We start from the raw sequence: 27,743 nt of genomic DNA on the forward strand, positions 1-27,743 counted from the left end.
TAATATTTACTTCTAGAGAATTTAAATTTTTTTTATCTCGAAATTATCGTTCGAAATTATCGTTTAAAATTATCGTTCGAAATTATCGTTCGAAATTATTATTTAAAATTATTAATCGAAATTATCGAAATTATAGCTACGATAATTTCGAATAAAAAAAAATCGAAAATTTTGAGTCGCTTAAATTTTTGCTAAGGGTAATCGTCCGGGACGGTTATCAGATCACTTTGAATTTGAGTTTATCGTATTTATCAGTCAAATTTGTATGTGTGGAGAATATATTCAATATGAGTTGGTAACCGTCCCCTTGGTGGTGGTAACCGTCCCCAAAACTCGAATTTTTCGCTATAATAAATATTCTCGAAAAATTCGCGGCGTTTCGCGTTTTTATAAATTGTTAGCAGTACCCCTACGGGGGTCCATATTTAGGTTCAAATAGGGGTGTCTGGCTTCGGGGCTCGATGACGAGCCCCCTACGGAGGCCCTACGAAGGTCCTACGGGGGGTGCTGTTATGATATTCTTCTATTTGTAAAGCGAAAATATCGAATTTCGATATTTGATGATAGGGGGTAGGGCTTAGCGTAGGGCTTAGCGTGGGTCACCGTCCAGCCGCGCCTGGACGGTTACCAGACCCCGTTGAAGGCCACATTCTTAAACAATGTAAACCTCTACCAATACACGAGCTGAAATCTTCAAATTAATACTCAGTATTTCTCACTATCTGAAGAATAACGTCTAGGCATTCTGAAGCCTTTGAAGTAAATGGTGGCCGTTGAGAAATTTTCAAAGTTCGACTTTCGACAATTTTGATTTTCGCGAAGTCGGCAACGTATTTTGACACCGACCCTCGGGAGTGACGGTCCAAGGAGTCTGCTAGAGAATTTTGCGGCGACCTAGAACGACCGTTGTGCAATCTTGGCAGCTCCCTTGGCGCGTTCCCCAATTTAGGCGCGAAAGAGCAATGACCAAACAATGAAACCGATCACAAAAGAAGGGCCCCAAGCCGGATAAATCGATGAGGACGAGGTTGGCATATATACTGCCATGATTCTCCGGTACAATGCCCGAGCTCTCCGACTTCCAGGCCGGGCAGACGGTCGAGCTCTTAACCGGCGTCAAAGCAACAGTACAATTCATCGGTAACACCCACTTCGCTCCTGGGGACTGGATTGGGGTAGAGCTTGAGAATGCTTCCGGAAAAAATGATGGAGCTTTGCAGGGGCAACGATATTTCGATTGCCCGCCGGGACATGGCATGTTCATCAGGCCTTCCGTTCTCAAGATCGTCGACGAGTCTACCCCGAAACCAACTGCACGGCCGAATGGCAAGGCGAATGGGGCAGCGAAAAATGGGAGACCGCCGAGTTTGGCTGTTGGAGGGGCCAGAAGGCAGAGTGTCCTGGATCCAGCGGCTACGAAGAGGCAGAGCATGAATTCTGGGAGCCCCACGCCTACAGCGAGGTCTGGACCTGTGTCAAGGTTGGGGGCAAGTGCTCTATGGAGAGACTCTATGACTGTGTATACATGCTGACTGATCCAAGTCTCCGAGCAAATCTCCAACCAAGCAGCTCGGCTCGTCCACCTCCTCTGGTAAGTCTATTCCAGGAACCACCACTGCTCCGAATACAGCCCGGAAGTCCATTCTTCCTCCTACAAAACGGACTTCAATGGGTCCTCCATCTAAGGCGCCTCGACCTTCTATAGCAGGCACCGTGAACGGCTTGGCGCGACCATCCAGCCAAACATCTCCATCGTTATCTCGAGGACCTTCGAATATGTTTTCAATGCGGTCGGCTGCAAAAGAAAAGATTGATTCAGTCAGTGGTGAGAGCCAACACAGCATGGACAGTATCCATGAGTCACCCGCAGATTCTCCAGAGCCGGAAGCGCTCTCATCGCCGCCAGTGTCTCAGTCTTTGGATGATCGGTCAAAAGCGACGGTCATTTCGCCATTGTCCCAAGCTTCAGGCGTCAGCCTTCCTACGTTGAGTCGGGGAAGATCTCCGCCTTCTACGAGCCAACGCCCTCCGACTGCAGGCACTGCTTCTCAAAGGGAGGTGGAAGACCTAAAAACCAAGCTACGACTGATGGAGAAGAAGCGCATGGAGGACAGAGAGAAACTGAAGACACTGGATAAGGTTCAGGCGGATCGAGACAGGTTCGAAGGAGTCATACAGAAAATGAAGTCAAAGTACCAGCCGCAACAGCAGGAAATAGCGGAATTGAAGAAACGGCTCAAAGAGGTGGAGGCAAGATACCAGGCTCTAGAATCACAGGAGGCAGAGAATGACACGATTAACGAGATGGCTACTCTGGATCGAGAGATGGCCGAGGAAACAGCGGAAAACCTGAAGATTGAACTGGACTCGCTACGGCAAAAACATGAAGAGCTGGAGCTTGAAGTTGAGGTGCTTCGAGAAGAAAATCAAGAGTTGGGTAAGGAGATGAGCCCAGAAGAGAAGACAAGTCAGGGTTGGCTCCAAATGGAGAGAGACAAGGAGCGCTACCGAGAGGCTTTGATGCGACTGAGAGACGTAACACAACAACAGGAATCAGACCTAAAGGACCAAGTTGCTGAACTAGAGCAAGACCTGGAAGAGCTGAACAAGATCAAGACCGAGAATACACACACAAAGGCGAAGCTCTCAGAGTCGGAGACTACGCTTGTGGAGTTGCGTGAACAGCTGGATAGTGCCCTTGGCGCCGAAGATATGATCGAGGAACTCGCAGAGAAGAACATGGCCTTGACTGAGAAGGTAGATGAATTGAGGCAGACCATCGAGGACCTTGAGAGCTTGAAGGAGCTCAATGACGAGCTTGAGATCAATCATACGGAGACCGAAAAGCAGCTACAAGAGGAGATCGACTATGATGAGGCCTTGCTTGCTGAAGAAGCCAGGAAGTCGGCTATTCAGGACGGGACGATCCAAGACCTTGAGTACACAGTCACGCGTTTCCGGGATCTAGTCACAAACATGCAAAGCGATCTTGAAGATATGAGGGCCTCACAACAGATCTCGGAGACGGAAGCCAATGAGCTGAGCAGCCGCTCCAGAGCAATGATGGATCTCAACATGCGCTTACAAGTCTCTGCATCGAAAGCTCAAGTCAAAGCTATTGATCTCGAACTTGGCAAGATGGAAGCCCAGGAGTCTTCGGAGCATCTAGCAATCGTGCAGCTATTTCTACCTGAAACTTTCAAGAGTGAACGCGACTCGGTACAAGCACTTCTACGCTTCAGACGAATTGGTTTCAAGGCAAACATAATGAACCATTTCATCAAAGAAAGAATGCATGGCTCAGCAACGCCTGGTCAGGAGGATGACCTTTTCACGTGCTGCGGTGTCCTGGACAAGTTGACTTGGGTCTCATCAACGTGCAATCGCTTTATCAGAAACATAAAGACATGCGATCTTGAAGCTTTCAGGAGGCTTGGTGGTGCTTCGTACGAGCTTGAGCCAGTAGAACGTGCCTTTAATGTGTGGGTTGACGACCTGAAAAGAGACGAGCTCAAAGTCGAGCAATGCGCCATGGAGCTGCAGCGGTCCGTTTCACTCATGTCGCATCTGGCCGAAGTGCACATCGGCGAAGACTTGGTACACTACGCCGATGAAGTCAACATGCGGGCCACAATGATGCAAAGCTATTTGGAAAACTCTACTACTGCACTATCTCATATTAAAATAGTGTCTGAGGCTAACGTTTCTACAACGAGCATCGAGAGCGATGAAGAGAATACGGACCAGGAGGAATTCTTCCGAAAGATGGACGCGCTGATTTCGCAGACGCGCAGCGCAAAAGTCATCAGCAGTAAATCTATTCGTCAGCTGCAAGATTTGAAATCCAGATCGCTTACTCTTGAGCCTTCGACACTCAATACGGTAGAGACAGCCCAGAATGCTGCTTCTGAGTTCGCCTCCTTCACCTGCACGGCAGGCATGTCCATACTGCAAGTCCTCACCGAAGAAGCTCGCAATGTTCCAGTCACGTATGAAGTCTTACTGGATCAAACGCCATTCGCATCTTTAGCCGCAAAGCTGCACTCTGCTACTGGACAGCTGCAGAATTTCTACAACCTAACAAACAGTCTTACACAAACGGTTGAATTCCCATCGCCACCTCCACCACCACCTTGGAAATTACTTGCGCAGAACATGCAGGTTGCCACCGCTGATATGGTAGCACGAGAATCAGAAGTTGCGCGATTAAAGGACGAAGTGGCAGAGATCAACACCACGCTGGCTATGAAAGAAAAGATCGCCGAAGAAATGGGTGTCAAGGTCGAAGTCCTTGAGAAACGTATTGGTGAATCTGGTGGACGGAGAGAGAAAGTTAGAGAGCTTGAGGCCGCTGTCGAAGCTGCGAATTACAAGGAGAGGGATCTCCTCGGCAAGCTCACGTATCTTCAGAACGAGCTTCGAGGCCTCGAAGCTGAGCGCGAGAATTGGAAGCAGACCCCTCAAGTTGCAGCATCTACATCACAGCCCGGTCAAAACGCGGCTGCTACGACGTCTCGAGCGTCTCTGCGCCAAATCAATAATCTCAAGTCCGAGATACAAGCTCTACAATCATCAATCCGCTATCTCCACTCCGCATCCTACAACCGCACCCTCTCGTCCACTTACAAATTCGTCTCCGCGCCACTCATTCCGCCACAACCGTCTCCATCACGCCTCCAAACCGAGGCCAAAGATGTCCTCAGGGAAATGCTCAACGTCATATCCCAACCGGGAAATCAAATTGTCCGACTGCAGCCGAGGAACAAAGCAGAGAGACTGCTCTGGAGACCAGCCCGCGAGACGAGCAATTGGAAAGTGCAGAATCAGAAAGAAGAATGGGAAGAATGGAGGGAGTGGAGAGATGGCGTTGCGAGGAAGTCTGCGATGAGCAAGAAGGAAGAAGAGAGGAGGAGAGAGGTGAGGAGTAGGAACACTGCCGGAGAGAGGGAGCCGCTCGCCAGTGTAGAGGTGCATCTGTCAGGCAAGACAATATCGGGACATGAGATAAAGATCGTGAGACCCGGGGAGTGGGACGGGCTGGAAGAAGCATTGGGCCTAAATGTGGGCTAGCTTGCCATGGTCTTGACATAATCTCTGGGGCCTTGATCATTGCATGAGCATAAGCGAGTTTCTATGCTGTAGATTGATACCCTCTAGCGCTTTGTTGACGAGCCACGGCCACACGTAATCGACGGATGTTTTTGTTGATATTTTCGGTTCTGTGCAGAACCTTAACTGAATACATGCAACGGACCTTGTGCTGGCCATTCCTAGAGGCTAGATTCGCCTCGGGAAGCGTCCGAGGAAGACATTCCTGAGACGACCGAGTCGTGGTAATTAATCTTTTTGCCGCAAAGGTGCAGCGAAAGCCTCAGCTCCACGCTCCAAACATAGAAAGAGAAGATGTCCGCATGGTGAAGGGTGGCCCATCAGTAAATCACAGCGTCTGTGCCATTTATCAACCGACGATCCAGATTGGGGGGGGACTCGAACACAACACCGAACCGGTACCCCCCACGAGCGGTCAAGTTTCAGGTCCGTCGATCCACCAACGGCCTCCTCGCCTTGTGGATTTTCCTGGAAACTCCGATATATATCGCCTTGGCATCCGTGTACGGGATCCGTTGAGGCGCTCATTTCATACAGTGTGCCTAGCGAGTAGTCGCCATGTTTTCACCCCTTTTGTCCAAAGTGAAAAAGATGCAATTCCACACCCACGACGGCCGCTACTCACTCACCATCGGTGGCATTTTCTCAAACTCGCTCCATCATCGCTCCACCGCTCCGAGACTCATGTACCCCCATCCCCATCCCCTGTGCACGCCCTTTTGTCCGCCGCTCGTGGGAAACATGTCGCGAACCGGGCACGGAGAACCGCCTTCGCAATCTCGGTCGGCACCTTCTTCTTCTTCTCGGAGCACACATCCCCGCCACCGACTCCGACGACCTCGGTGCTGCGCACCTCGTCCTCCGTTAGGCCCGTCCAACCCCTCCCGCCATCCCGCCATCTCTTCCAGCTCGTGAAAGGCCGCCAATCGATGGCGGGGAACCCCTCGCCCTTCTGCCGCCGCCGCTGCTGCTGCAGCAGCGTCTCACATCCTTCGATCAAACGCTCCAGGTCTCGCGCGAGCGCTCGGTTCCTCGCTCGCTCCCCGTACCGCTTTTGCGTCCGGGCGTCCGCATCCGCCACCAGGGCCCGCGGCGCCACTTTCGACGTGTGCCGTTTCCGCCTCCGTTCCTTCCAACACCCAAGCTTCCTTCCAATAGCCAAGCTTCTCCTGAACGACGCAGCAGCGCATCTGATCCAGATTGCCGCAGTGCATCTTCGACCAACTGCGCCGGCGTCGCGTCGCCGTCTTGAGCAGGCGGCCGTATGCGATGCCCCGGTCGTCGAAGCCGAGGGGTGGATATCTTGACGGGCAGGTCCTGCCTTTCAACCTTCTTCATTCGTCCGCATCAGAAGCTCGTCCAGGCGATGACGGGTTTGTACCCCGTCCAGACGATCCACCCGTCTTTCCCGCCCCGCCGTCTTGACGGCGCGTTCTCGAGCCCTAGGCGTTCGGCCTCCCCGTGGGCTTTTGCGCCGGGGTACGGGAACTCTTCTGTTGTTTCCGGAGACGGCGGGAGGCCTCGTTGGTACCGCGCCGCGGCTCGCCTGAACAGCTTTGTCAATTCGACCATTGACAGTGCGGGCCCTGGGTGGGTCAACGGGTCTGGGGGCGGGCGGGATGGCGTCGCTGACGGGTTCGGCATGTTGAGTATGTTCACGGGGGAGGTCTGCCATGCTTTCTGCGGATTCCGACGTCTTTCGATGGCTCTCTGTCTTTCGATAGCTTCCTGTCTGTCAATGGCATCGCTGAGCAATAAGATTACGCGCTTCTTGGCCCGAAGCTGATCTCCGTAGGAGCTCCCGACGGCCATTTTGAGGGACCGCAGATTCTGTCTTCGATATGGGTCGAAGATGGGTCATGGTATGTTGACCGGACAGGGGATGATTGTGTTGGTGATGAAAGATACAGATCTTTCAGTGACAATGGGGGCAAATGTGTTTGTCTTTATTAAGGCTTCACGGGGAGGTCGAGAAGCTGACACGTATATCGGGGAGAAAGTACATAGGGGAGACAGCATGCAGTATGACTTTTACTACATTTCATGAGATGAGGAGGCGATTCATGTTTGGGAAAAGAAATGCCAATATCGCGTACAAGTTCCGAAGATTTTGGACGTTTCCGTCCAACGGCTAAGAAAGCTTAGCTGTGGAGTCATCTGCTTAGACTTTCTGAGACGTCCAAATGTTGAATGAAGTGTCTTGATTCCCTTCCTTCGTAGCATATATTGACCAACGGTCACTGGCCCTCATATTGCTTTTAGCGAGACGCAAACGGTTGATATCCCTAGACGCGACCGACCTTACTCCCCATGTCCTGGGGCAAGCCTAATAGCATCCATGGCTTTCCCAGCCTCCACTCTATCCTTAGCGTTCACCTTCCCAACCTCCCTCGCATACCCCAATCCCTTCCTTTCAGCCAGCTCTTGATACATTCTTAAACACCAATCCAACTCCTCGCCGGGAGTTCTTCTCAGTGACAACAGAGCCGCCCTCAATGCAAACAGACTCTTCTGCGGACCCAGCAAACCCATACTGTCATGCAAGCAGTACGGCATAGATCGGATGATGTTGGTGGCATTTTCCAGGCGTCCGGTGTCGCCATGCTGGATGAGCAGTTGGCGCGCTGTTTGCTCTAGTGCCGCGAAGCTTCGGGGATCTTCGTGTCGGTTAAATCTACCCGGGGAAAGGACCGATGCGCATACGATGGCGATTGTGTTGCTCAGCGCTAATTTGCAACCCCAGAAGGTGGTCACGGTGTGCGCGGCGGGCAGATCCGGGAATGAAAATGGCCGCCTGTTAGTCAATGATGCGACACTGGGATGAATGCCGTCGTTCGGTGGAGTGAGCCAGTACAATGGTGTCGAAGACTGACGCGTGAGAGCGTGGTACCAGAGATTGAATGTGGCGTCCAAGGCAGAACAACGTCGCAAATATTTCGTGAGCAGTGAGGTTTCTACTTCTGGACCAAGGAGGTTTGCTTTGTCAATTTCTTCGAATAAAGCGGCCAAAGCGAAACCGTGATCGTATAGCCTTTGGGTCAGATCTCTCTTCGGATACTGCCACCATTCGTATTGCCCTAGCGGAGACGCTTTGCGATTCTGTAAAGCTTGAATCATCTACACAGGTCCTCAGTCCCGGATCAGCCAGAGCGTTAGTCATACGTACCGCTGAGAGACGAATCCCTTCCAGAAGAGCACGTCCAAATGAAGAGCGATGTCGATCCGGACCCCGAATAAGCATGAGACGTGTCACACCGTTCGTGTGACTATTCCATCCAGCTATCGAGTCATTCGTGGGTTCCAAAAACTGTACGACCACACTCAGCTCGATTACAAGCGCAAAACTTCAACATGAGCTGCTTACCTCATAGAAGGCCAGAATATTACCGGTCGCCAGGGTCTCATCTTGCCACATAGTGCACTCGTCGTAGAGGGCCTTCTGGATCTCTTGCAACGCTTGGCCGTACAAGACTCTCCCGTTCAGGACAAGCGTGTTGTCTTGATGAATCCAGCCTAGTCTGGCCATGGCCAAAGCTTTGAGAGATAAGCGTAAGGCTGGCGAAGGGTCTGGGAGGCCCAATGCTTGTTGTAGCCAAGGGCACTGACAGCCGCTCTGGACGCTTTGCTGGGGAACATACTGTTCCCAGAATGAGGAAATAAGCTGGGCTTCATAAGCTGCGGCATTCCTGGGTTAGAGGGGCACGCTGCCGATGACTGTCTTCTGATTATATCGAGTACTCCTTTGCTGTGCAGTTGTGGGTGCAGCGAACGATACTGTGGAAGAGGCCGGCCATGATACCGTACCCTGTGGTCGTTTTGCTTCTTCAAACGCTTCTCGTTTCGCAATACCAAGTCCGGTGCGATTGAGGAAGACTGGATAACGAGCATACCCCTCACACATCCGCCCATTTTTGTGACATGTCTTGCAAAGTGGTAGCTGAAGATCACACTGGGTTTGATGTAAGCAAGGAACGAGTCTGATGCATAGTATGCTTGAAGGCATGGCCGGATTTGCTGACTTTCTTCTTACGCCGTCGGCAGGTGAGACACCCTTTTGATCTACCCGGGATTCCAACCATTAGAAATGTGATCTCAGACTATATCGCTTTCAATGGTACGGAGTAGTGTTCGTCCGATTGACAGGCGATCTCGTCGTTGTGTTTTCTTCAGTTTGTGCGAACATGGAAGCGCAGTGTTGCTTGGAAGTACGGTAAACATCGTCCACCCTTGGCTGTTGAAGCATAGAAGGATGATGCGAGCTGAGAAGGCGATTTCAGGCCTACCTGGCTGCCTCCAAGGCTGCTCCAAAGGATGTCGCGAGGTCCGAGATATCGACGCTATTCCAGATTAGGGCAAGGGTGCCGATGCGCGAGAAATTAGCGTAAGGTATATTGCTTCAAGTTCCCCCATGCAAAAGCCTCTGCGTTGCTTCAACTTATCAACTTCACAATCATAAGTGATAAGTGGAATCATGAAATTCCAGCGGTTGAAATTAGAATCGAAAGAGTATCTAATAGCAATTTAGTATACAGAAATGCTAATTTTGAACTATTAATTTGATAGGATGCAGAGGTCAAAAGAAGGATGAAGTTACTCTCGAGCGAAGTTCGCCGCGCTCAAAGCCTAGGATATTTGTAACTATCCTAAGTCAGTCTTTCTCTTATAATTATCCCATTATCTTGACAGCGTTGCAATCGCAGCGACCAGGAGATAAGTATGTATATAGAAACATACACAGTGCGACTGATGCTTGCGAAGGTCGATACTCTAGTTTGAACCAACGCGATGCGCGAAAAATCCTAGTGCCAAGCAATCCAGAGGTTTCCCTCTCATGTAGCGCTTACATTTCGGCCTCGCCGTCGATCAAAATCGTTAGCTTTCATCGTTCAAGGTGGGGAAAATGATTGCTTCTAGGCATTTTGGATGTTATAACATAATGCTCCATGAAGTGAGTGCGCCTGTTCTGAAGTAAGACGGTGAACCGGGCTCGACTGCCTGAAGGACCCCTAAACAGCACGTAAAGCTGGTATGTTTGAATGATCCTACACCTCCAAAAGCCCAAGTTTAGAGGTCAGACACCTGAAATGAAGCCCACTTCACATTGCTTTGTTTGTTTTTGCCCTGAGGGTCAAGGCTCACGACAGAGCACACTCTGTAAGGTGGTAAAGAATGTCTCTCATCTACCTTACATATTGATGGCAAGCCATATAGCACCGACAGCAACAATCCGACTCAACATATGCGATTCCCCTAACCCAAAACCCACCGGACCCTCATCGCACCCCTCTCCTCCGCCCCCTCAACCCCCTGACAGCCCAAAACCGATCCCTTTCCTGCTCCCTCTGCAAATTCACAACCCAATTGTAGACACATCTCGCACAAATACTCATCAACGACAACGACAGCACGTTCACCCCCAGCACCACCAGCAGCGCGAACAGCAGCACTACCGCGCAGCGCCACCACAGCGCCAGTCCGATCCAGATCCATTTCGCGAGCAGTGCGATGAAGGAGAAGACTTCGATGCACAGGGCGAGCAGCCGGTTGGTGAAATCGTCGATTCTTTGGTGGACCTCGTCGAGGAGGTCGGTGTTGGATTTGCGGGTGGGTGGGTTGGGTGCCATGGTGGGTTTTGTCGGGGACGTGTTGGATTTGGACGGTGGGAGGTTGATTTCATGATGAGTCGAGGTGAGGTGATGGGATTGATACGTGCTCTTTTTATTGCAATATATTCAGCTGGAATCTTTTAGTCCCATTTTCCAATATTTTTAATGCAAAACATTTTCTTGGCTTAATCCACTTTTATCCAGAACTCAAGCAGGCAACAAGTCTGTTGAACATCGAACACGAAGGAAAGGTATATGCAAAAATATAACCTCGTCCCAGAATCAGAACTTGCAGGACCTCGAATCATACTAGACACGCGCATCTCTGTACACCCAACGCCCAGCGAAACGAATGGCTTCGTGCACTGCGATCGAGGAGTGTGAGAAAAGCTTCACTTCGCCATGCTCGCAAGTGGGCTGCTTGCATTCATCAGCAAGAGATTATGACAAGCGTGACCAAGGAAGCGCCAGAAATGCATCCCTGTCAACACTTGATCTGACGACAGCATTCTTCTCTGATCCAGTACCGGACCTGCAAGCATATCAAGTCCCAGATCCGGTCTCGAGATGTCCTGCCGCAGGATCCTTGGCACCAGGGAGGAGTGCAAGGCTTTTTAAAGGCGGCGGCAAACACTGGGAACAGGAGCCGGACAAGTATGTGATGAAGAAATGCTACTGTCCCGGCTTCGACAACGATTCCCAATTCAAAGTCTTCACATCCGAGACTCCGATCCTGATAGCGCACCTCCGCCCATCGGAGCAGAATGTCGCATACGACGCCATACTGTCCGGAGCACCCGCACACAAGATTCCCTCATACTATTTCTTACACCTGTCCCGACTCGCCAACATCCGCCAGGCTATCGCCAGCAAGACAACAAGCTGCCAACGGGAAATAGAGAATCTACGCCGAGCGAGTGTTGCAGAGCGGAGCACGGAGTCGTTGAAGACTGAATGCGTTGATGGCGAGAAAGTGGACGAGGCGTTCCGTGCCTATAAGAGGGCTATCGAGGAGAAGCAGAAAGTAAAGGCGTGTGAGAGGGGGGTGATGAGGTTGCTGGAGCGGTGCGAGAATATTCTCAAAGGGGGGGCTGGCTTTGAGCCAGTACGTTGGCGGAGGAGTGGGGGAGGGGGGTGATGAGGGGGGTAGACTTGGAGACGTAGGTGTCATGGGTTCTTGCAGGACAAGACCTGGATCTTGAGGCATTGAGAGGCGGTGAAACCACTGTCCTGAACTCAAATGCAAGGCGCGAAAGCTGGAGTAGGATTATTCATGGGATAGAGCTTGCATGGATCGTTCGTTGCGTATATGTTAGGCTGGGTATCTGCCATCATCACGAGTCAATAAGGCATACATCGAGGAGTACATGATCCAGATGTCATACCGCTACAGTGTCTTTCGAAAGAAACATATCTCAACCCAGTGACATATCCATGCCCCAATTGCCGGTAGCCTATCCACCGTCTATCGCAGGCGTCGAAACAAACCGCTCTCGTGTTCGACTCCCCAGCAACAGAAAATGCAACCCGACATCCCTCAGTCGCAGTATTGAGCGTACCACTCCTGCTACGGCAAACGCACCAAATTCTGCCTATGGAAATATACCCCATTGGCATGTTTGAACCCGAAGTACGCATCACTATCCGCACTCGCCCAGACGTTTGTTATAGACAGCACGGATTCCAAAAAGGAGTCCTTGATGGTCTGAGGCACTCCGCAGCCGGACGTGGAATATGAGCCGAGGAGGCGACAGCTGTTATCCATGGTCTGGAAACTGACATCCATCGCGTCGAAGGGAGAAACTCCGGGTGTTTGTGGCCTCATGAAACAGTACACTTCCAACCCGGCGTCCTCCTCGAGTCAAAAGGCGCAGGAAAGTAAAGCGTGACAGCAACATGCGTTGTAGAATTGGAAAGTCAATCTTCCACCCCCGATATCACGATCAAATCAAACAAGAATGATTACCGCCGAGATCTCAAATCAGGCGCCATGTTCTTGACCCACAACTTTCGATCCAAGATCTCGTTTCGCTCAAGGCTTCCTGAAGCTCTTCCCCGAAATCGTCCGTGGTGTCGAACCTCCCCCCTCAACCCCAAGATCGATGCCGACGTGAGAACCTCTCGTAGGCCGCCGATCGAGTCTCGTCTTCTTCACATTCCACTTCGCACGCTACGCCCCCAACTATAGCGCCCGTTGGGCCATCGACCAGGGCTTAATAAAAGCCCCGTAATTCACATGAGTAGTCGACGACCAAGGCAGGCCGCGGGGACGAGGGTTCGATGGGGTTTTCCCAGGGTATGCGACAGGGTTTTGGGGTCTCGCAGTGTGCCGTAGAAGAAGAAGAAGAAGTAGTAGACTTTGCGGAAGACGCACGGCTCGGGAAGACCGTGACGGTCTAACGTGTAGCCGGAGGTCAACCGGTTTAAAAGAGCGCTTTTGCAATTTTGGGCCGTGTAAGATGGGTGGTCTGGTTCTTGGGCTGTGTTTGGGGATTGCGCCCGCGAGCGGTATGGCATCGGAGGGGGTGGAGGCGGTGACGGAGGGACAGAATTCGTTGGGGATGTGGGGAGGCTACTAGAGGATGTGTCGGTCATTAGAGAGGGCACGCTGTCGTAGCCAGCGTCGTTGATGGATTCGGTGGCCATTGAGAGCATGGAGCCCTCGTGAGTATCCAGGTTCTTCTTCATATGAACGGCCCCCAAACTTATTATATACATTTGAATGGAAGTTAGAGCAGCGCCCATCCCAAAAAGCCAATCCTTAGAAGTAGGAGCGAACTCACAGATCCGTCTATATCTCGGATCGAAGTCATCTCATTACCTGTCTGGCTTATAAATCCCCAAATAACTTACCCAAAAATCGAACTCCAGTTCTTTTAGTCATTGTATCATCCAGTGACCAAGAAGTTTTGCCGTCCACCGAATCCCAGGGATCGTCAACCATCAGAATAGATCATCCTGCCATTCCACCCTCTCGCTAATTGTCAACACTACCGTCGTCTGCGCTCTTATCCTGTTGACCGGCGTCGGTGATCCTGCCTCCTCATTGCCACCTAGCTCAATCTCCTCTTCATCTACCTCACCCCTTCTCTTTCCCCTCTTCCCACCGTACACATCTGTTTTGTGATTCCACGCGCTTCCGTTGCCGCTGTAAATATTGGGCAAGCTATTGTCCTCCAGCCGGTTGAAGCTCCGGTCTGGATGGATCTTGGTGCCGCTGCGCCATGAAGAGGTAGGGTAAGTCTCGGGGAGTGGTGGTTTAGGCCTGTGGCTGCCGCCCCAGACGACGCGGACAAAAAGTGGCCGGAGGGAGGGAATGCAGGCGGATACGACGGCTATGGAGGGTTCGGCGGCAGTCCAGATGGAGCCGGAGACATATGCGTAGGTTATGTCGGTTCCATGAAATTGGGAGATTACGACCAGTCGAACTATACTAACCGCGCAGACACTGCAGGAACTTATTCAGTAGGTGATTCAGGCCGTTTGGTCTGCGTATACTCACGTCATGCCCATGATGAAAATGAAGGTCAGTAGTAGCTTCTGTGGTGTGCCGGTCTTCAGATGCCAAAGTATGGGTATAGGCTTGATCGCAGGTGTCAGCCCCAACCAGATCCGAACAACTGCGGATTGCTACTCACCAAGACCAAGAGGGCAAAATCTGTAGCAGCGTTGATGGAGCCAATGATGATCAAGAATAGCTCGACTTTAATGCAACGGCCCGGGTGCGTTCCGGGGAGTTCGCCAGCAAGGGTGGTCCAGAAGGCGGAGATTGGCGTACATTGCCAGATGAAGACAATGATGATTGAAACAGTAAAGGCTACAACGAAGAGGCCGCAGTACATGAGGATGCGCCGAAATTGGACGATGGGGAAAATTCGATACTGGAACAAGATGCTACCGATCGTGCGCATTAGACGCTGCAAGATTGACCGAGGACGAAGACCGGCTCTCACATGGAATATTTGACGCTCGCCATAGCAAGCGCATACAAGAATTCGAAAGCATAGTTGTACTTGAAATACGAGTATAGGTCCACTGGTGATAGGGAGAGGAGATGATGGCCCATTGCGTGATGGGAACCTGCAGGTGTCAGCCCGGGATAATGCGATTGGTAACAGGAGCTTCTGACCGAGGATCATGATGATGCAGGGGCCCCATGCGAATAGCTGCGAAGTCGTCAATCATGACCACGATATCTAAATCCATTGTTTATAAAGAGCATCTCCGTACCATTGCCAGAATTACTGTAGCGTCATCCCACTATTATTGATAATGTCAACCTCTTTTCTTTCGTCATGGTAGCAGCAGATGGAGCCTGTACCCAGAATCCAGCCCTTGACATCCATCTTGACAGCAGACGTAAGGTGACAGCCAAAGTAGGAAGAATGAGCAAAGTTATCGAGGCTCCGAGTATATCCCCGTTACGGTTCTCGTACAGCGCAGGGTCTGTTTTTGGGTTGGGCGCGACAACGACACCAGCACCGGCGCCAGGATCCATTTCAGCGTTTCCGAAAGCAAGGACAACGAGGACGCCGCGTATGGATCAGCGATTGAAGCACTGGCAGAGTGGCATCGTCGTTGAAGTGAGAAAGTAAGGATCATCCATAGTGGTCCACATGAAACTGATTTTTAGGGGGGCTTTTGGAGCAAGTGACTTTTGCTGTGCCCCCTCGTACAAGTGAATAATCGTGCTCTATTAGGGCAGCCTCTAGGTGCTTTAGTCTGGCTATAGTGCAAACACTGTCAGTTATCGATCCCGCCAGCAGCGCCGGCTGCATATCATAGCGCGCCCCATTCAACGCTATGGCCAAAGGCTCCGTGCTGAAGGGAATGTTATCATTGGTTGAATATTTAGCAATCAAAAGATCAAGTAGTTAACGACCTATCGTACCTGGGCAAGTGCGGTCATAGTTTCCGGGACGAGAGATCAAAATGTGTATCATGGACTCCCGAACAAAGTTATTATTGAGAAGACGGCTTCTCGACCTTTCTACTCCGTCCTTCAGTGGAGCCGGAGATTTTGTTTTAAAGACTCTCCCAGGTCGGAAGACGGGAAGAGATGCCAAACAATGTGCAACAGATAACTGTCCATATTGGCAATAAGTAAGGTGGCACGTGTTATGCACATGAAATTAACATAACGGGGAACGCGTGGAGGTTGTGGTCAGTGTATTACCTTCTCTGTATTAGGTTCGATTGCTAATGGCGCTGGTACAATGGTGTAATGGTTTTGTGGCCCATTTCTGGGGGTGGTGATCCCCGTTGGACTTATATAACAACCTATGTTGTCGACATAGCAGCTTTGCCAACCAGCCCCAGTCTATCTCGACCAGGGCAGCACAAATGACCTCTAAAGGCTCCTCTTCATGTACACTCACCTTCTACGGCAATATTTCTGACCAGGAACAACCACATTCTGAATGGATTTAATCTCCACCATTTCCCATCATCGTCCTCGGCAAGCACAGAGTCGTCGCCCGCATCATCGCCCGCGTCCTCGCTAAGCCCCCCAACGGCCTTTCCGTCAATGGCGTACTCTCCTCATAAACCCACGATGCCGGATTGAATATACGTATACACTGCCTCGCTCGGGTGCAGGAGAAGTTGTTTGGGATGTTGAAGGCTGATATGGAAGGGGTTTACGGCGAGACGAGGAGCGCTTTCAGAAGAGCCGAAGTGGCTACGGGAAAGAGTTGTGAGGAATTGGTGAGTATGAGAAGATGCAGATCGGCGCTTCACTCAAAGTCAGGAGTTAGTGGCGCCACGGAAAAAGGGGTTGCTGAGTGCAGGAGGAGAGGGGAAGATGTATGGGAGAAAGTGGATGCAAGAATATTGTAGAATGGAGAGAGCAACGGAAGAGCTGCCGGGCTTTGTGAGGTGTTGGCAGCTTGTCCCTCCATGCAGCCAGCTCCTGGTACTCAAGCCTCCTTTCATTGCCCAACATTTGTGATATGGCTAAGCTGCTCCTCCCCTCGAGTAATGATCAGCTAGACGATAAGTCTACTGCAAGCCGCTATCAATGAAAACCTCCAACGCATGGCAAGATTATCACCGCTTCGTCGGAGTATCTTACGCTCTACAATGCAGTAGGATCTCGCTACGGATCTACTTTGGCATATCCTCATGATCTTGGTCTCAGATGAGATTCCTGCTCGGGGTCCACACCTTTCTGCTTTTGCGAGGTAGCAGAAATGAATGAGGCACGACTGTTGGGGGTTGACCACGAGTTTTAAGCGTCTCTGTCAAAGGCCGTCGTGGAGGCTAAGCTTTCTGGAACGTTGGAAGAAAATGCGATAAAGGGAACTGCCTTCAGGAGGAAACAACCACCTCCTCATCATCTCATCTTGGTAAAATGTATGATCTCGCATCTTGGACGTTTGATGCCTGTAATATTTCTATACGTAATTATAGACTATTGCCTTCAGATCGTACGACACGTTCCAGTCTGGTGTCATCAACACACTGTTTCAGATCACAAAATGTTTGTCGCTGGTGTTGTTAATACTGTAGCCGATTTCATTAACACAATTTGCATTGTGCTCACCAAGGCTTATGACCACATGTTCTATCTCTCAGAACCACCATTTCGCCATACAAGAATGCCCAGATTTGGACGAAAAAGCGCGAGACTGCTTCAGTCCCAAGAGAGCAGCACCGGTGCAATTCACCGTGGTGAGAATCTCCAGTGAATATTCTCAATATGCCGCTCTCTTTGACAAGAATGCCCGAATCATCTTCGACTTCGCAATCTCAGCCAGCGCCAGCCGCGTCAACGGATCCCTCGACACAGCAATGGACGGAAGTACTCGAGAAGGGAAAGCCCCAACGAGAACGATCTCGAAAACTAGGAAAACCGCTCGAGAACATGATCGCAGAGGCGATAGCAACTGCGAGAGAACTAGGACTCGAAAATTCTCCGTCGCGATGGCAAAGCGGGCATCATGGGTGGTTCTTTGGGAAAAAGTATATTGAGGGGAAGAGCTTCCAGACTCAACGAATGAAGATGGTCGAAATCCGCAACTGGCCCGTCAAGATATCTACCCTGCCGTCCGAGGGACAGATCATGGCGTATCTAACCCTCCTCAAGACCGCCAGAGTCGATCAAGTTGCCGCATACTACAGATTACATTGCGAGCAAATCGACAAAGTTCGATGCTGCATTGCTCGCGAGTTGATAGAGCATAGAGAAAATGACAAGCAGTACCGACAGATATTCCCGGTTCTTTTCGCTCGTCACGGCCACATCGCCAAGTTGTCAAAATTGAAGAAAGCGGCGCATGCGGTGCAAGTTGCCAATAAGCAGTACAGGCTACGAGCAGGAATTCGAGCTTACGCGAGAGGATTGGAGATGTTGATCGAGAAGTGTGAGGTTCGACTGCAGAGGAGTGAGAACTTCAGACCAGCAGATTGGCGGTCGTATGGTAAAAGGCCGAGGTGGGCCGATGGTAGGAGAGGTTGGACTGGATTGAGGCCGGAAGAAGTGGACGTTCGTACCGTCGACACCACCAAAGACGAAGAGGTTTGCTCAAGGGATATGAGAACAGAAAAGTTACAAGGGGCACTGAGGGCACGGTACGCGAGGTCGTTCCCGCAAGCAGCGGATAGAAAACTTGCAACTTCTGCCATCGAGGACAGAAGAGATCGAGAGATTGTCAGGGCAGAGCGCACTGAGCAGGCAAAGGCGATTCTCCGAAAGGCTTTTCGTTAACCCTCTCAACGACTCTGGCAGGCGTTTCTTACGGTATTTTGGAGGAGGCACATTGTATTTCCCGCATTGGGGCTAGAGCTTGGACACGCAACAGATAGCATATGTGTGGAACGGCGAGCAGGAGACGTTCGTTTGTTTGACAGCACTCAAGGCAGAAAACTGTGTACACCATTACAATAATGATGATGCAGAGTAGCAGAGAGCGATGATAGGTTTAAGATCGTGGTTTGGATCATATAGATACTGACGTGGAATTGTTGACAGAATTGCCTTTTGTGGGGCAGCTGAGATAAGGTCCAGATTGCGGATTGCGGATGTCACTGTGCGGCAGTCCAATTCTGGCGGTGAGCCTCAACAAGTTTCCCTACAGTACTTCATCCTTCAAGTTTTGCAGAGCATCAAGAATCTCTACCGACAACATACCCATTCCTCTCCTATTGAACTGAAAAGAAGTGTCCAAGTGTCTTGGTTGTGTATGTGCTAACGCTGGTGCTGGTGCAAGCCGACGGCAAAGATGGTAGCGCAAGTGGCCGCCCCAACGGGGAGAGCGCGTTCATCAACGACGACATATTCCATGAGCAATGTTAGTCGATATTTCTTCCACTCTTTGCTCTCGTTCTGCCTCCTTCTTCTTGAAGCTGTCGCTTCATTCCAGAAGTCGGTAAGACACCATGGTGCTTGCCTCCGGAACAATCCCCGCTGCGATGATATGTGGGGGCAGGACCGCTCCACGGCCGGAGATTGAACACTCGTCCCTCGAAAAGGGAAAGCATGGTGCTGGCTTCCAAGAGCCTTCATCCAACAGGATATGGCTATCAGGTTTCCTGCGTATGGAAGCATCTAAGAATTTGTGCTAGAGTACTGATTCAAGGCCTTCCCCTTATGCTCAATGCTGGCTCAACGGAAAGCCAGCACATGTCTCGCCAATATCACGGTTTATGCTGGTAATTACAAGACACTCTGGAATGCCAATCGAGTCGCAGAGAGCCGCATTTCAGGGAGTGTCCTGCCTTCTTATATTACTTACCTCGGACAATAAGGGTTCAAGGCCTTACCGGTATTGGGCTTTTCTCGCTTTGCTGAGGGTTAGCGCTTCCACTTGCGGACCAGCGGGCTTGCGGGCTAAATGTCGGCACGTGAGAATTCAATAAAAGCCATTCCTCATGCAATCAATTCTGCTCAGACTTTTCGTCATTTTCCGACTTGTACATGGAATTTTGACACTTTCGAGCCTCCACAGCGGCCATTTCGGAAGGTACCTTGCAGGAACCAGATGCCATTGGTGTACAGTCACGAAAGGAACTGCAGGGCGACAACACGGAAGGTGCTCTGCATGGGTCCTGCCATCCCCAAGTGTCATCTGGTCAATCAAGCCCTGCTTCCGTGGCCACCTGCATCTGCTTTCTACAAACATCTCTGGCCGGAGCAGACCTTGCTTGCATGGCCGTCTATTTGATCCTCGTACTTTTATCAAATATTTATCTTCAATTTGTCTTGTGCCTGCCGCATTCTCTCTTCTAATACACTGTATCGCGTGAAGCACGAGACCAGCGTCAACAAGCCATGATGGCTGCCCCATACAAGAAGACTAATAGTAAAGGGGTACAGGTCGAAGATACTCGAATCGTGGTTGTCATGGTTGGTCTGCCCGCCAGAGGCAAGAGTCTAATTGCTCAGAAAGGTACATGAGCCTCCTGCCCCTAAGTTTGGCCCGAGCTGAAGCTGACAGTAGACTCTTGAACCAGTCGTCAGATACCTAGGGTGGCTTTCTATACGTGCGAAGACCTTCAATGTTGGCTCCTACCGCCGACAGGACACCCCACAGCCCACGGCCGACTTCTTCGATACATCCAATAAAGACGGCGAGCGTATGCGGCATGCTGCTGCGGAAGCCGCGGTGAAAGACATGCTCAAATGGTTCAAGTCGGACGGGGGAATCGTGGCTATATTGGATGCTACAAATTCTACAAAGGCTAGAAGACGATGGGTGCGTCAACGCTGCGACGCCAACGGCATCGAGACACTCTATGTGGAGTCGAAGTGTGATTCTGAAGAGACCATCATGGCAAATATCATGGAGGTCAAGACCACATCGCCCGACTATACAGGCCAAGATCCAGAAGCGGCTGCACTGGACTTTCGGAACCGAATACGGAATTATGAGAAGGTTTACGAGACGATCGATGAGGATGAAAAGGACTTGACATACGTGAAGCTGATCGATGTTGGAAAGCAAGTCATCATCAACCAGATTCAGGATTACCTGCAAAGCCGAGTTGTCTACTACCTGATGAACCTTCACATACGTCCTCGTTCAATCTGGCTATCGAGGGTATGCCTCCTATCTCCTTCCCAGCACTCTATCCTTTTGCTGACAATCGTCTAGCATGGCGAATCCGAATTCAATCTTTCCGGCCAAATCGGCGGCGACGCTAATATTTCTGATCGCGGTGAACTCTACGCCCGTGCGCTTCCCGACCTTGTCACATCCTCCGTCGGTGACGACCGCCAGCTTACAATCTGGACCTCCACCCTTAAACGCACAATACAAACAGCTCGATTTCTCCACGCATCCCCAAAAGGCTACGACAAGCTCGAATGGAAAGCCTTGGACGAATTGGACTCTGGCGTCTGCGACGGCCTCACGTACCAAGAGATTGCGGACCAGTACCCCGAAGATTTCAAAGCGAGAGATGACGATAAACACAATTATCGCTACCGGGGTGGAGAGTCGTATCGCGACGTTGTCATCAGGCTTGAGCCTATCATCATGGAGCTGGAGCGCAGTGAGAACATCATCATCGTGACGCACCAGGCCGTGCTGAGGTGTATCTACGCGTATTACATGAACGTGCCGCAGGAGAAGAGTCCCTGGATGGAGGTGCCGTTGCATACGTTGATCAAGTTGACCCCGAGGGCGTATAGTACGGAGGAGCAGCGCTTTAAGGCGAACATTCCGGCCGTGAGCACGTTTCGGAGCAAGGGGAGTACGGCGAAACATCAGTGACGAGTGGATTGGCGCAGAATGGACCGCGGCTTCCGATGGTAGAAGATGGAGGAAAGGGGATGGGCATCATGATTTGACGAACGAGATGAAAGCAAAGGAGTCCTGGTGAGGGCAGACATAGAATTTCTTAGACTAGCACCTTTACATAGATGATGGCGCGCCGAAGAAATGCCTTTGGTATGTGTGGGCCTAAGATATCACTATTCACTTGGACCACAAGAGCCGAACGAGCAGCTTTCAAACACTGGGTGAATCGCCTTCACCATGCTTCTGTTCATCTCCAATCATTGGGTAGAGCTTTGTTTCCAAAGAAGAAATATATGTGATACATCCACCCACTCGAACCACACGCACCCAACCCAGCGACCTCGATCAGTCCCCCACCGACCCCCCCAACTCCTCCACCCGCCTCTCCATCTCCTCCACCCCTCGCAGCCGGAGCTCGAGCTCCTCCTTCTCGTCCTCGAGCCTGAGCCTCCGCGCCGCGTCCAGCGGACCGAAAAAGTAGCCGCCGTGGCCGTCGAACTGCAGGATCCAGCCGTGGTGGCGCCACAGGCTCCGCCGGTGCGACACCGTCATCAGCGTCACCCCGAGCGCCTTGGCCGTGTCGTACATGGCCCTTTCCACCTCCAGCGTCACCGAGGACGTGCATTCGTCCAGGATCGCGTACTGGGGCGCGTGGTAGAAGAGGCGCGCCATGGCGACGCGCTGCTGCAGGCCGATGGAGAGCGTCGACGTCCATTCGTCTTCGGCGTCCCAGCCGCCGGGTCGGTCGTCGATTATGTGCGCTATGTCGACGGCTTCGAGCCACTTGGTCAGGTCCGAGTCCGTGATGCCCTTGGCGCGCATCTGCCGTGTCGAGTCCGGGTAGATGATCTGCTGCCGGAGGGTCCCGCGGGAGAGGTAGGGGCGTTGCGGGATGTAGAAGATGGAGGAGTGGGGCGGCTTGCGCACGGTGCCGCCGTAGACGGGCCAGAGCCCGCCGAGGATCCGGAAGAGGGAGGACTTGCCGCAGCCGTTGGGGCCGACGATCAAGAGGTGCGCGCCGGGGCGGACGGAGAAGGAGAGGGCGCGGACGAGGATGTCGCCGTTGGGGGAGACGATGGGGACCGAGGTGAATTCGATGTCGGAGCTTTCGATGGCTTCGCCTCTGCCTTTGAGCACGGCGGTGTTTTCGGAAGACACGGCGGAGGAGATGAGTTTCTTTTCGAAATGCCCAGCTTGGATGTCGTCGATCACGGTGAGCAGAGTGGCGACGCGAGAGGTGTAGCCGGCTAATTCGGTGATTTCTTTATAAGAGAACATGACGCGGCCCACGGCATCGGAGGAGGAGAGGAGCATGCGGCGGTTCGTAACGAAACTCTCTGTTCGATCGCCCATACCGTGTAGTGTCTGGCCTGGGATTTTGAAGAAGACGGGCACGCTGCAGAGCATGAGCCCCAAAGCGCCCCAAAAATATTTAATGACAAAGTCTTCCATAACGCCGTGGTAGAGGCGGCGACGGAGTATGCGATTAACGTGTTTGATTAGGGTGAAATACCCTTTATCCAGTGTGTCTTTTTCGGCCTCGTGCCCGTTGTAGAGTGCGATTTCTTCGCTGTAGTCGATGAGCCGCGAGTGCTGGAAGCGGAATTCGCCCTCTAATCGTGCTTCTTCGGCCACATATTTTCCAAAAGGAGGCGTCAGGGCGCGCATGACGTTGGCGGAGAGCTGGACGAGCAGACTCATGGCGAATAATCCCTCTCCACCGACTGATCTTGAGAGTGAGTAGTTGTATATTATAATATCCAGTATCGGCTTCGCTAGATTCGAATATAATTCCGCCAAACTGTTGGAGAATCTTGACACATCCACTGTGATCAGTTGATCCGCATTCTTTATCCGGTCATCCAGCGCACTGAGACTGTAAAATGTCATATTGCTTAGATACCTCTGATGTAGATACGTCGTAAGTCGACTCCGATACTGCAACGCCAGCTTGCACTGGTGATACGACAGCATCGAATTCGTAAATGTAGCCGGCACCGCAACAATCATCCACCACACTATCCCTCTAAAAAATTCTTTACCCTTCCCCCGTACCAGACTGCTAACGAGTTTCCCATCCAGCTCGGCCACATACAGACTTATCAGCGTCCGTATGACCAGGAAAAAACTATGGCTGATGACGAGCCGCAATTCTTTGCTTTTCCAGCCCGGTATCACTATTTTGAGTAACCGCCATAGGTTCCGGAAGAACTCGCTGTTCAGCTCTACTCGTTTCTTGACGCTGGCGGATGAGGATGAGGATGTGGAGCCGGAGCGCTGGGCGCGGAGGGTGGCTGCAGAGGCCGCGGCAGCTTTTTGCTCGGAGATGGCAGAGTGGACACGATTTATGAGGGCGAGGACGAGGGTTATGTAAACGGTGCGGGAGATCTTGCGGCGGTGGGTTAGGTAGAGGGTTGTTAGATTGGAGATGATCTGGGAGAGGGTTTTCTCGGAGAGGGCTGTGGGGAGGAGGAGCTTAGATTGGGCGGCCATGGTGCCATGTGTTTGGAGACCGTAAGGGTATCGCGACGACCGAGTTCAATGGAGGTCACGGCGACTGTGACGACTGTTACCGACTCAATGTTCAATGTTCGCATTGAGTTCGCGAGTTCGCGAGCCAGCCGAGGCATGAGTTCAAGCCCTAAGTCACGTGCAGATAGGTATTCCGAATGAATTATCTGATACTGATGGTAGAGTAAATCGTTAGGTACAATTCCTAATGGCGCTGGTACAATGGTGTAGAGAGATTTTGTGGTTGTAATTCTATGATGTTCTTGCAAGGTCTTCTGTCCAATAAGCGGCTTTATGGAAGTAACTCGCTGAATCGCTTGCAAAAATCACTAATGCGAGAGAGCCTCCCATGTAGCCCCATTTGTGACCGTACATGTACTTACTATACACGACCTCCATGAGCCCTCAGGGTGTCTGCGTCCCACTCGTAAGCCCCATCAAGCCCCCAGTCAACCCTTTCATCCTTCTCCCAAGTAAGTCATCTTCACTCGCCAAGCTTACCATCGATCTATTTCTCCGCCGCTCGCCGTCTTGATGCCTTACTCTCTTGCCTCTGTCTCTTCTAACTGGCTTTGGTGCATGTCCATTTGCATTCAGCGAACTCATCATTAACGGTGATTCTTCGTCTCCAGAACTCTCCGTTGGAGCACGATGATGGTGGCGGCCATCCTGCCCAGCTGCATGAGTGGGCGATGAACGACGGGTCAATTGGGGACTGTCGGTGCCATCTGAAGCATCGAAGACCTCCTCGATCCAGGTTGAGCAGCGGAACAGATGCTTCCAGGCCTCAGGAAATATCCCAACAAATTGCAGGAAACCATGTGAGATGCCCGGAATCAACGTCACTTCGACATGATCTCTTTCATCAAACTCGTCTTTCATCCTCAGCAGACTCAGCTCTTTCTTTTGTACGAAAAGGTTGTGCTTGGCCTGGCGAAGACGGCCGGCGAAAATGACAGTATCGTCGACGAGAGGATCTCGCTCGCCAGTCAAAAAGAAGGTCTTGGGAAAGTGGGCAAGTAGAGCTTCAGGAGCTAACAACGGGGAGAGGAGGTAATCAGTGCTGAAGTCAGGTCGATTGTGAGGACCAACATAGAGGATAATCATGGCGCGCATCATCTCCGGCGTAAGAATCCGATCGTTGAAGTAGGAGATCATGGAGGAAACGGCAAGTCGGGTCTTCAGAACTCTGGGCTTGGACGATACCAGGCTCGCAGTGTGATGAGCCACTGTAGCTGCAGCCTCATTCTTCGTCGGAGGCTCCATTGGTGTATCAGATTTCTCACTGGCGTTGGTGGGGTTGACGTCAGCAATAGCACGCTGAGGCGACATGGTTTCTTCTGCTTCGTCGTCCGAGGGCTGTGGGGTTTCTGGCGTTAGCCTGTAGTAGTCCTCGCTCTTCCTCCGGAGGACGTCTCGGTTGGTCTTCCGCGTCCGTTGATCTTGTATGAGCGCCATTCGATCATCTGTCATCCAATTCCCTATATTCATGTCCAGACTTGGATAGATAAGAATCAGGCCTTCTGGTACAGGCAGCGATTCTTGGCCGTGCAGTCGCTGAGGGTCTGTATCGGTTGATTGCAGTATCATGAGCACAACTCCGGTAGCGAAATTACCGCCAGCACTATCGCCTGTAAGGATGATACGTGGTGCCGTTTGCCCAGCTAATCCAATGCACCGTCCCCGGGTCACTACGAGCGTGTGGTACACGTCGTAGCATTCATTCAGTGCATACGGGTATGGGTATTCCGGAGCCTTTCTGTAATCCAAGCTCAGTACAGGCAATCCGGTCTTTCCAGACCACGCCATCAGCTTGTCATCATGGTGCCTGGGAGTCATGGCGACATAGCCTCCTCCCGGGAAATCCAGAATGACCTTTGTATGATTCTTGAGCGAAGACAATGGACCATCAAAGTAAAGCCATGCATTGACAGGTTCCTTGTAAGAAGACTCCGCTGGTCTCGGGATACGTATGGCCCGCGGTGGATATCGGGTCAGCTTCGGCCTCATCAATCTCGTGATGAATGAAAGGTATGGTGTCGTAGTTTTGTTCCAGGAGACCCTCAGGTGATCCACCGTGAGCATGCCCCTGACTTTCCGAACCTTTTCATCCGCCTGCTCAGCAGCAATCAGGTAGTGTGCGGTGAATATGATCGAAGCCACATCTCGTATCCACTTCCTCCGTATTTTCATAGCTGTCCAGAATCCTGCATCCAGAGCTGTCGTTATCCATGTTGCTCGGAAGTACGACCTGCTATAGAGGTTTGCCAAAGGCTCGGGGCTTTCGAGCCCAAATAGCTTAGCGAAGTTGCGGCATATGTATAGGTATAGTAGGGTTATGACCACGGTCTGCCAACTAGTAAGGCGTTTGGAAAGGTAGGCGGAGAGCCTGCGGAGAATTGGAGGTCCATGGTGGTTACCTCTGGAAAGTATCAGATTTTGAGTATGGATGGCGTAGAGTGGAGGCAGCTCACCTAAGCAGATACAACGACCAAAAGGATACAACAGAAAAGACCTGAATCTTACGAAACTGGACCGAAGGGCGGCCCAGGACATGATCTGCAGGACCGAATGAGATTAGCTATATGAATCCACATCCAGCAACATAATAGTACCTATCATCCCTCTCGAGCAAGTATGCAGTCACACGGGAGACAGCCACTGCCCTCTGCCCGCCTCAGACGTAGAGAAAAGGGGGCCTTTGATACAACGTGCTATTGATTAGTAGGAATTTGGAAAGAGGGGATAACGTGGTATGCCCAAGTTTGCCCGTGACGTTAGATTCCTTCAGGGGAGCGGGATGGAAGATGGCCGGCTTCGGTGACGAGAGGTGGGTCTTTCAGACCGAAAGCTTAGGAGCGATTCACCCGTAGTCGAGGACTTCCATAAAGCTGCTATCGAGGGATTTCTCCAGTAGCCAACATGAAAGATACAGGGAGATAGTCATGCGAAATGGTGAAGCTAGTGACAGAAAATAAGGAATGCAATAATCGAAGTGTTAAGGATTTTAAATCCGAAAGCATAATGTAAAATATGGCGGAGAAAGTTGCCTCGGTTGTCGGCGGATCGGAGATTATTCTTCCGGTTAATCACTCGTAGTCTATTTCGGCAAAATACCGTAGGCATATCACTCGGGAGGGAAGATTTGCTTGGCATTGAGACTTCTTTCAAAGCTGATATTTTGCCACAACATACTATGCGGCAATGTACGTCGTGCATAGAGTGATTCTTTCTTCAAACGGTTCAAATTGTCCTCGCAAACACAGGTTGGTATCCTGGACTGCGTGACTCCCATCACAATATCTCCGCTCTTCTTCCCTCGAAGACGGTCTAATTCTGCCATCCAATTACACTTTTCAGTCTTCTTTTCGAACTCGAAATGAGGAATCTACGTTTCGGTGTAGACCTTTCGTATTGGGAACATCATCCTGAAGAGTGAGAGATGTTTGGGGGCCCAAAAGTGCTGTGTACTGAAAATAAGAAGCACCGCAACACCATTGTACCAGCGCCATTAGGAATCGAACCTAATACGAACTAAATACCCCCCAACAACATGTACTAGTACTGACACTATGCTCGCTGAGTTTCTCATATCGCTCGACTTTGTGTGATTAATAGGGCTTCGTTCCCCTAGTGGACTCCCTCACTTGTCTTATTGTTGAACTTGTGCGACGAGGAAGGTTACGCTGACCCCCAGAATTCTCTGAAGGTTCACATCACCTTCCGTACGCGTCCGAGTAATTTTATCAAGGGCGGACTGGTAGCGCGAAAGAAT

General features: G+C 51.3%; 9 protein-coding genes across 9 annotated transcripts; 4 read left to right on the top strand and 5 right to left on the bottom strand.

Annotated features, from left to right (window-relative positions):
- Positions 1-1,061: 1,061 nt before the first annotated feature.
- HO133_004847 (uncharacterized protein) lies at positions 1,062-5,070 on the top strand (the record flags this gene model as incomplete). Its single annotated transcript, XM_037295759.1, has 2 exons — positions 1,062-1,487; positions 1,543-5,070. 2 exons carry the CDS (start codon positions 1,062-1,064, stop codon positions 5,068-5,070), a joined length of 3,954 nt encoding a protein of 1,317 aa, XP_037157760.1.
- A 721-nt stretch (positions 5,071-5,791) lies between these two features.
- Positions 5,792-6,921, bottom strand: HO133_004848 (uncharacterized protein; the record flags this gene model as incomplete). The annotated part of the gene is made up of 2 exons (XM_037295760.1): positions 5,792-6,299; positions 6,491-6,921. 2 exons carry the CDS (start codon positions 6,919-6,921, stop codon positions 5,792-5,794), a joined length of 939 nt encoding a protein of 312 aa, XP_037157761.1.
- Positions 6,922-7,410: 489 nt separating this feature from the next.
- Positions 7,411-8,635, bottom strand: HO133_004849 (uncharacterized protein; the record flags this gene model as incomplete). Its single annotated transcript, XM_037295761.1, has 3 exons — positions 7,411-8,226; positions 8,276-8,416; positions 8,474-8,635. 3 exons carry the CDS (start codon positions 8,633-8,635, stop codon positions 7,411-7,413), a joined length of 1,119 nt encoding a protein of 372 aa, XP_037157762.1.
- Positions 8,636-11,067: 2,432 nt separating this feature from the next.
- HO133_004850 (uncharacterized protein) lies at positions 11,068-11,853 on the top strand (the record flags this gene model as incomplete). The annotated part of the gene is made up of 2 exons (XM_037295762.1): positions 11,068-11,095; positions 11,150-11,853. 2 exons carry the CDS (start codon positions 11,068-11,070, stop codon positions 11,851-11,853), a joined length of 732 nt encoding a protein of 243 aa, XP_037157763.1.
- Positions 11,854-13,658: 1,805 nt separating this feature from the next.
- On the bottom strand, positions 13,659-15,213 carry HO133_004851 (uncharacterized protein; the record flags this gene model as incomplete). Its single annotated transcript, XM_037295763.1, has 7 exons — positions 13,659-14,163; positions 14,218-14,297; positions 14,354-14,609; positions 14,669-14,795; positions 14,845-14,881; positions 14,946-14,975; positions 15,037-15,213. The coding sequence occupies 7 exons, from the start codon at positions 15,211-15,213 to the stop codon at positions 13,659-13,661; spliced, it is 1,212 nt and encodes a 403-aa protein (XP_037157764.1).
- A 2,202-nt stretch (positions 15,214-17,415) lies between these two features.
- Positions 17,416-18,423, top strand: HO133_004852 (uncharacterized protein; the record flags this gene model as incomplete). The annotated part of the gene is made up of 1 exon (XM_037295764.1): positions 17,416-18,423. The coding sequence occupies one exon, from the start codon at positions 17,416-17,418 to the stop codon at positions 18,421-18,423; it is 1,008 nt and encodes a 335-aa protein (XP_037157765.1).
- A 514-nt stretch (positions 18,424-18,937) lies between these two features.
- On the top strand, positions 18,938-21,430 carry HO133_004853 (uncharacterized protein; the record flags this gene model as incomplete). Its single annotated transcript, XM_037295765.1, has 4 exons — positions 18,938-19,006; positions 20,032-20,104; positions 20,169-20,755; positions 20,810-21,430. 4 exons carry the CDS (start codon positions 18,938-18,940, stop codon positions 21,428-21,430), a joined length of 1,350 nt encoding a protein of 449 aa, XP_037157766.1.
- Positions 21,431-21,802: 372 nt separating this feature from the next.
- HO133_004854 (uncharacterized protein) lies at positions 21,803-23,950 on the bottom strand (the record flags this gene model as incomplete). Its single annotated transcript, XM_037295766.1, has 1 exon — positions 21,803-23,950. The coding sequence occupies one exon, from the start codon at positions 23,948-23,950 to the stop codon at positions 21,803-21,805; it is 2,148 nt and encodes a 715-aa protein (XP_037157767.1).
- Positions 23,951-24,373: 423 nt separating this feature from the next.
- HO133_004855 (uncharacterized protein) lies at positions 24,374-26,590 on the bottom strand (the record flags this gene model as incomplete). Its single annotated transcript, XM_037295767.1, has 3 exons — positions 24,374-26,390; positions 26,443-26,527; positions 26,584-26,590. The coding sequence occupies 3 exons, from the start codon at positions 26,588-26,590 to the stop codon at positions 24,374-24,376; spliced, it is 2,109 nt and encodes a 702-aa protein (XP_037157768.1).
- Positions 26,591-27,743: the final 1,153 nt, after the last annotated feature.

Source organism: Letharia lupina (assembly GCF_014066315.1).
Source record: "Letharia lupina isolate WasteWater1 chromosome Unknown contig_2, whole genome shotgun sequence".
NCBI lineage: Eukaryota > Fungi > Ascomycota > Lecanoromycetes > Lecanorales > Parmeliaceae > Letharia > Letharia lupina.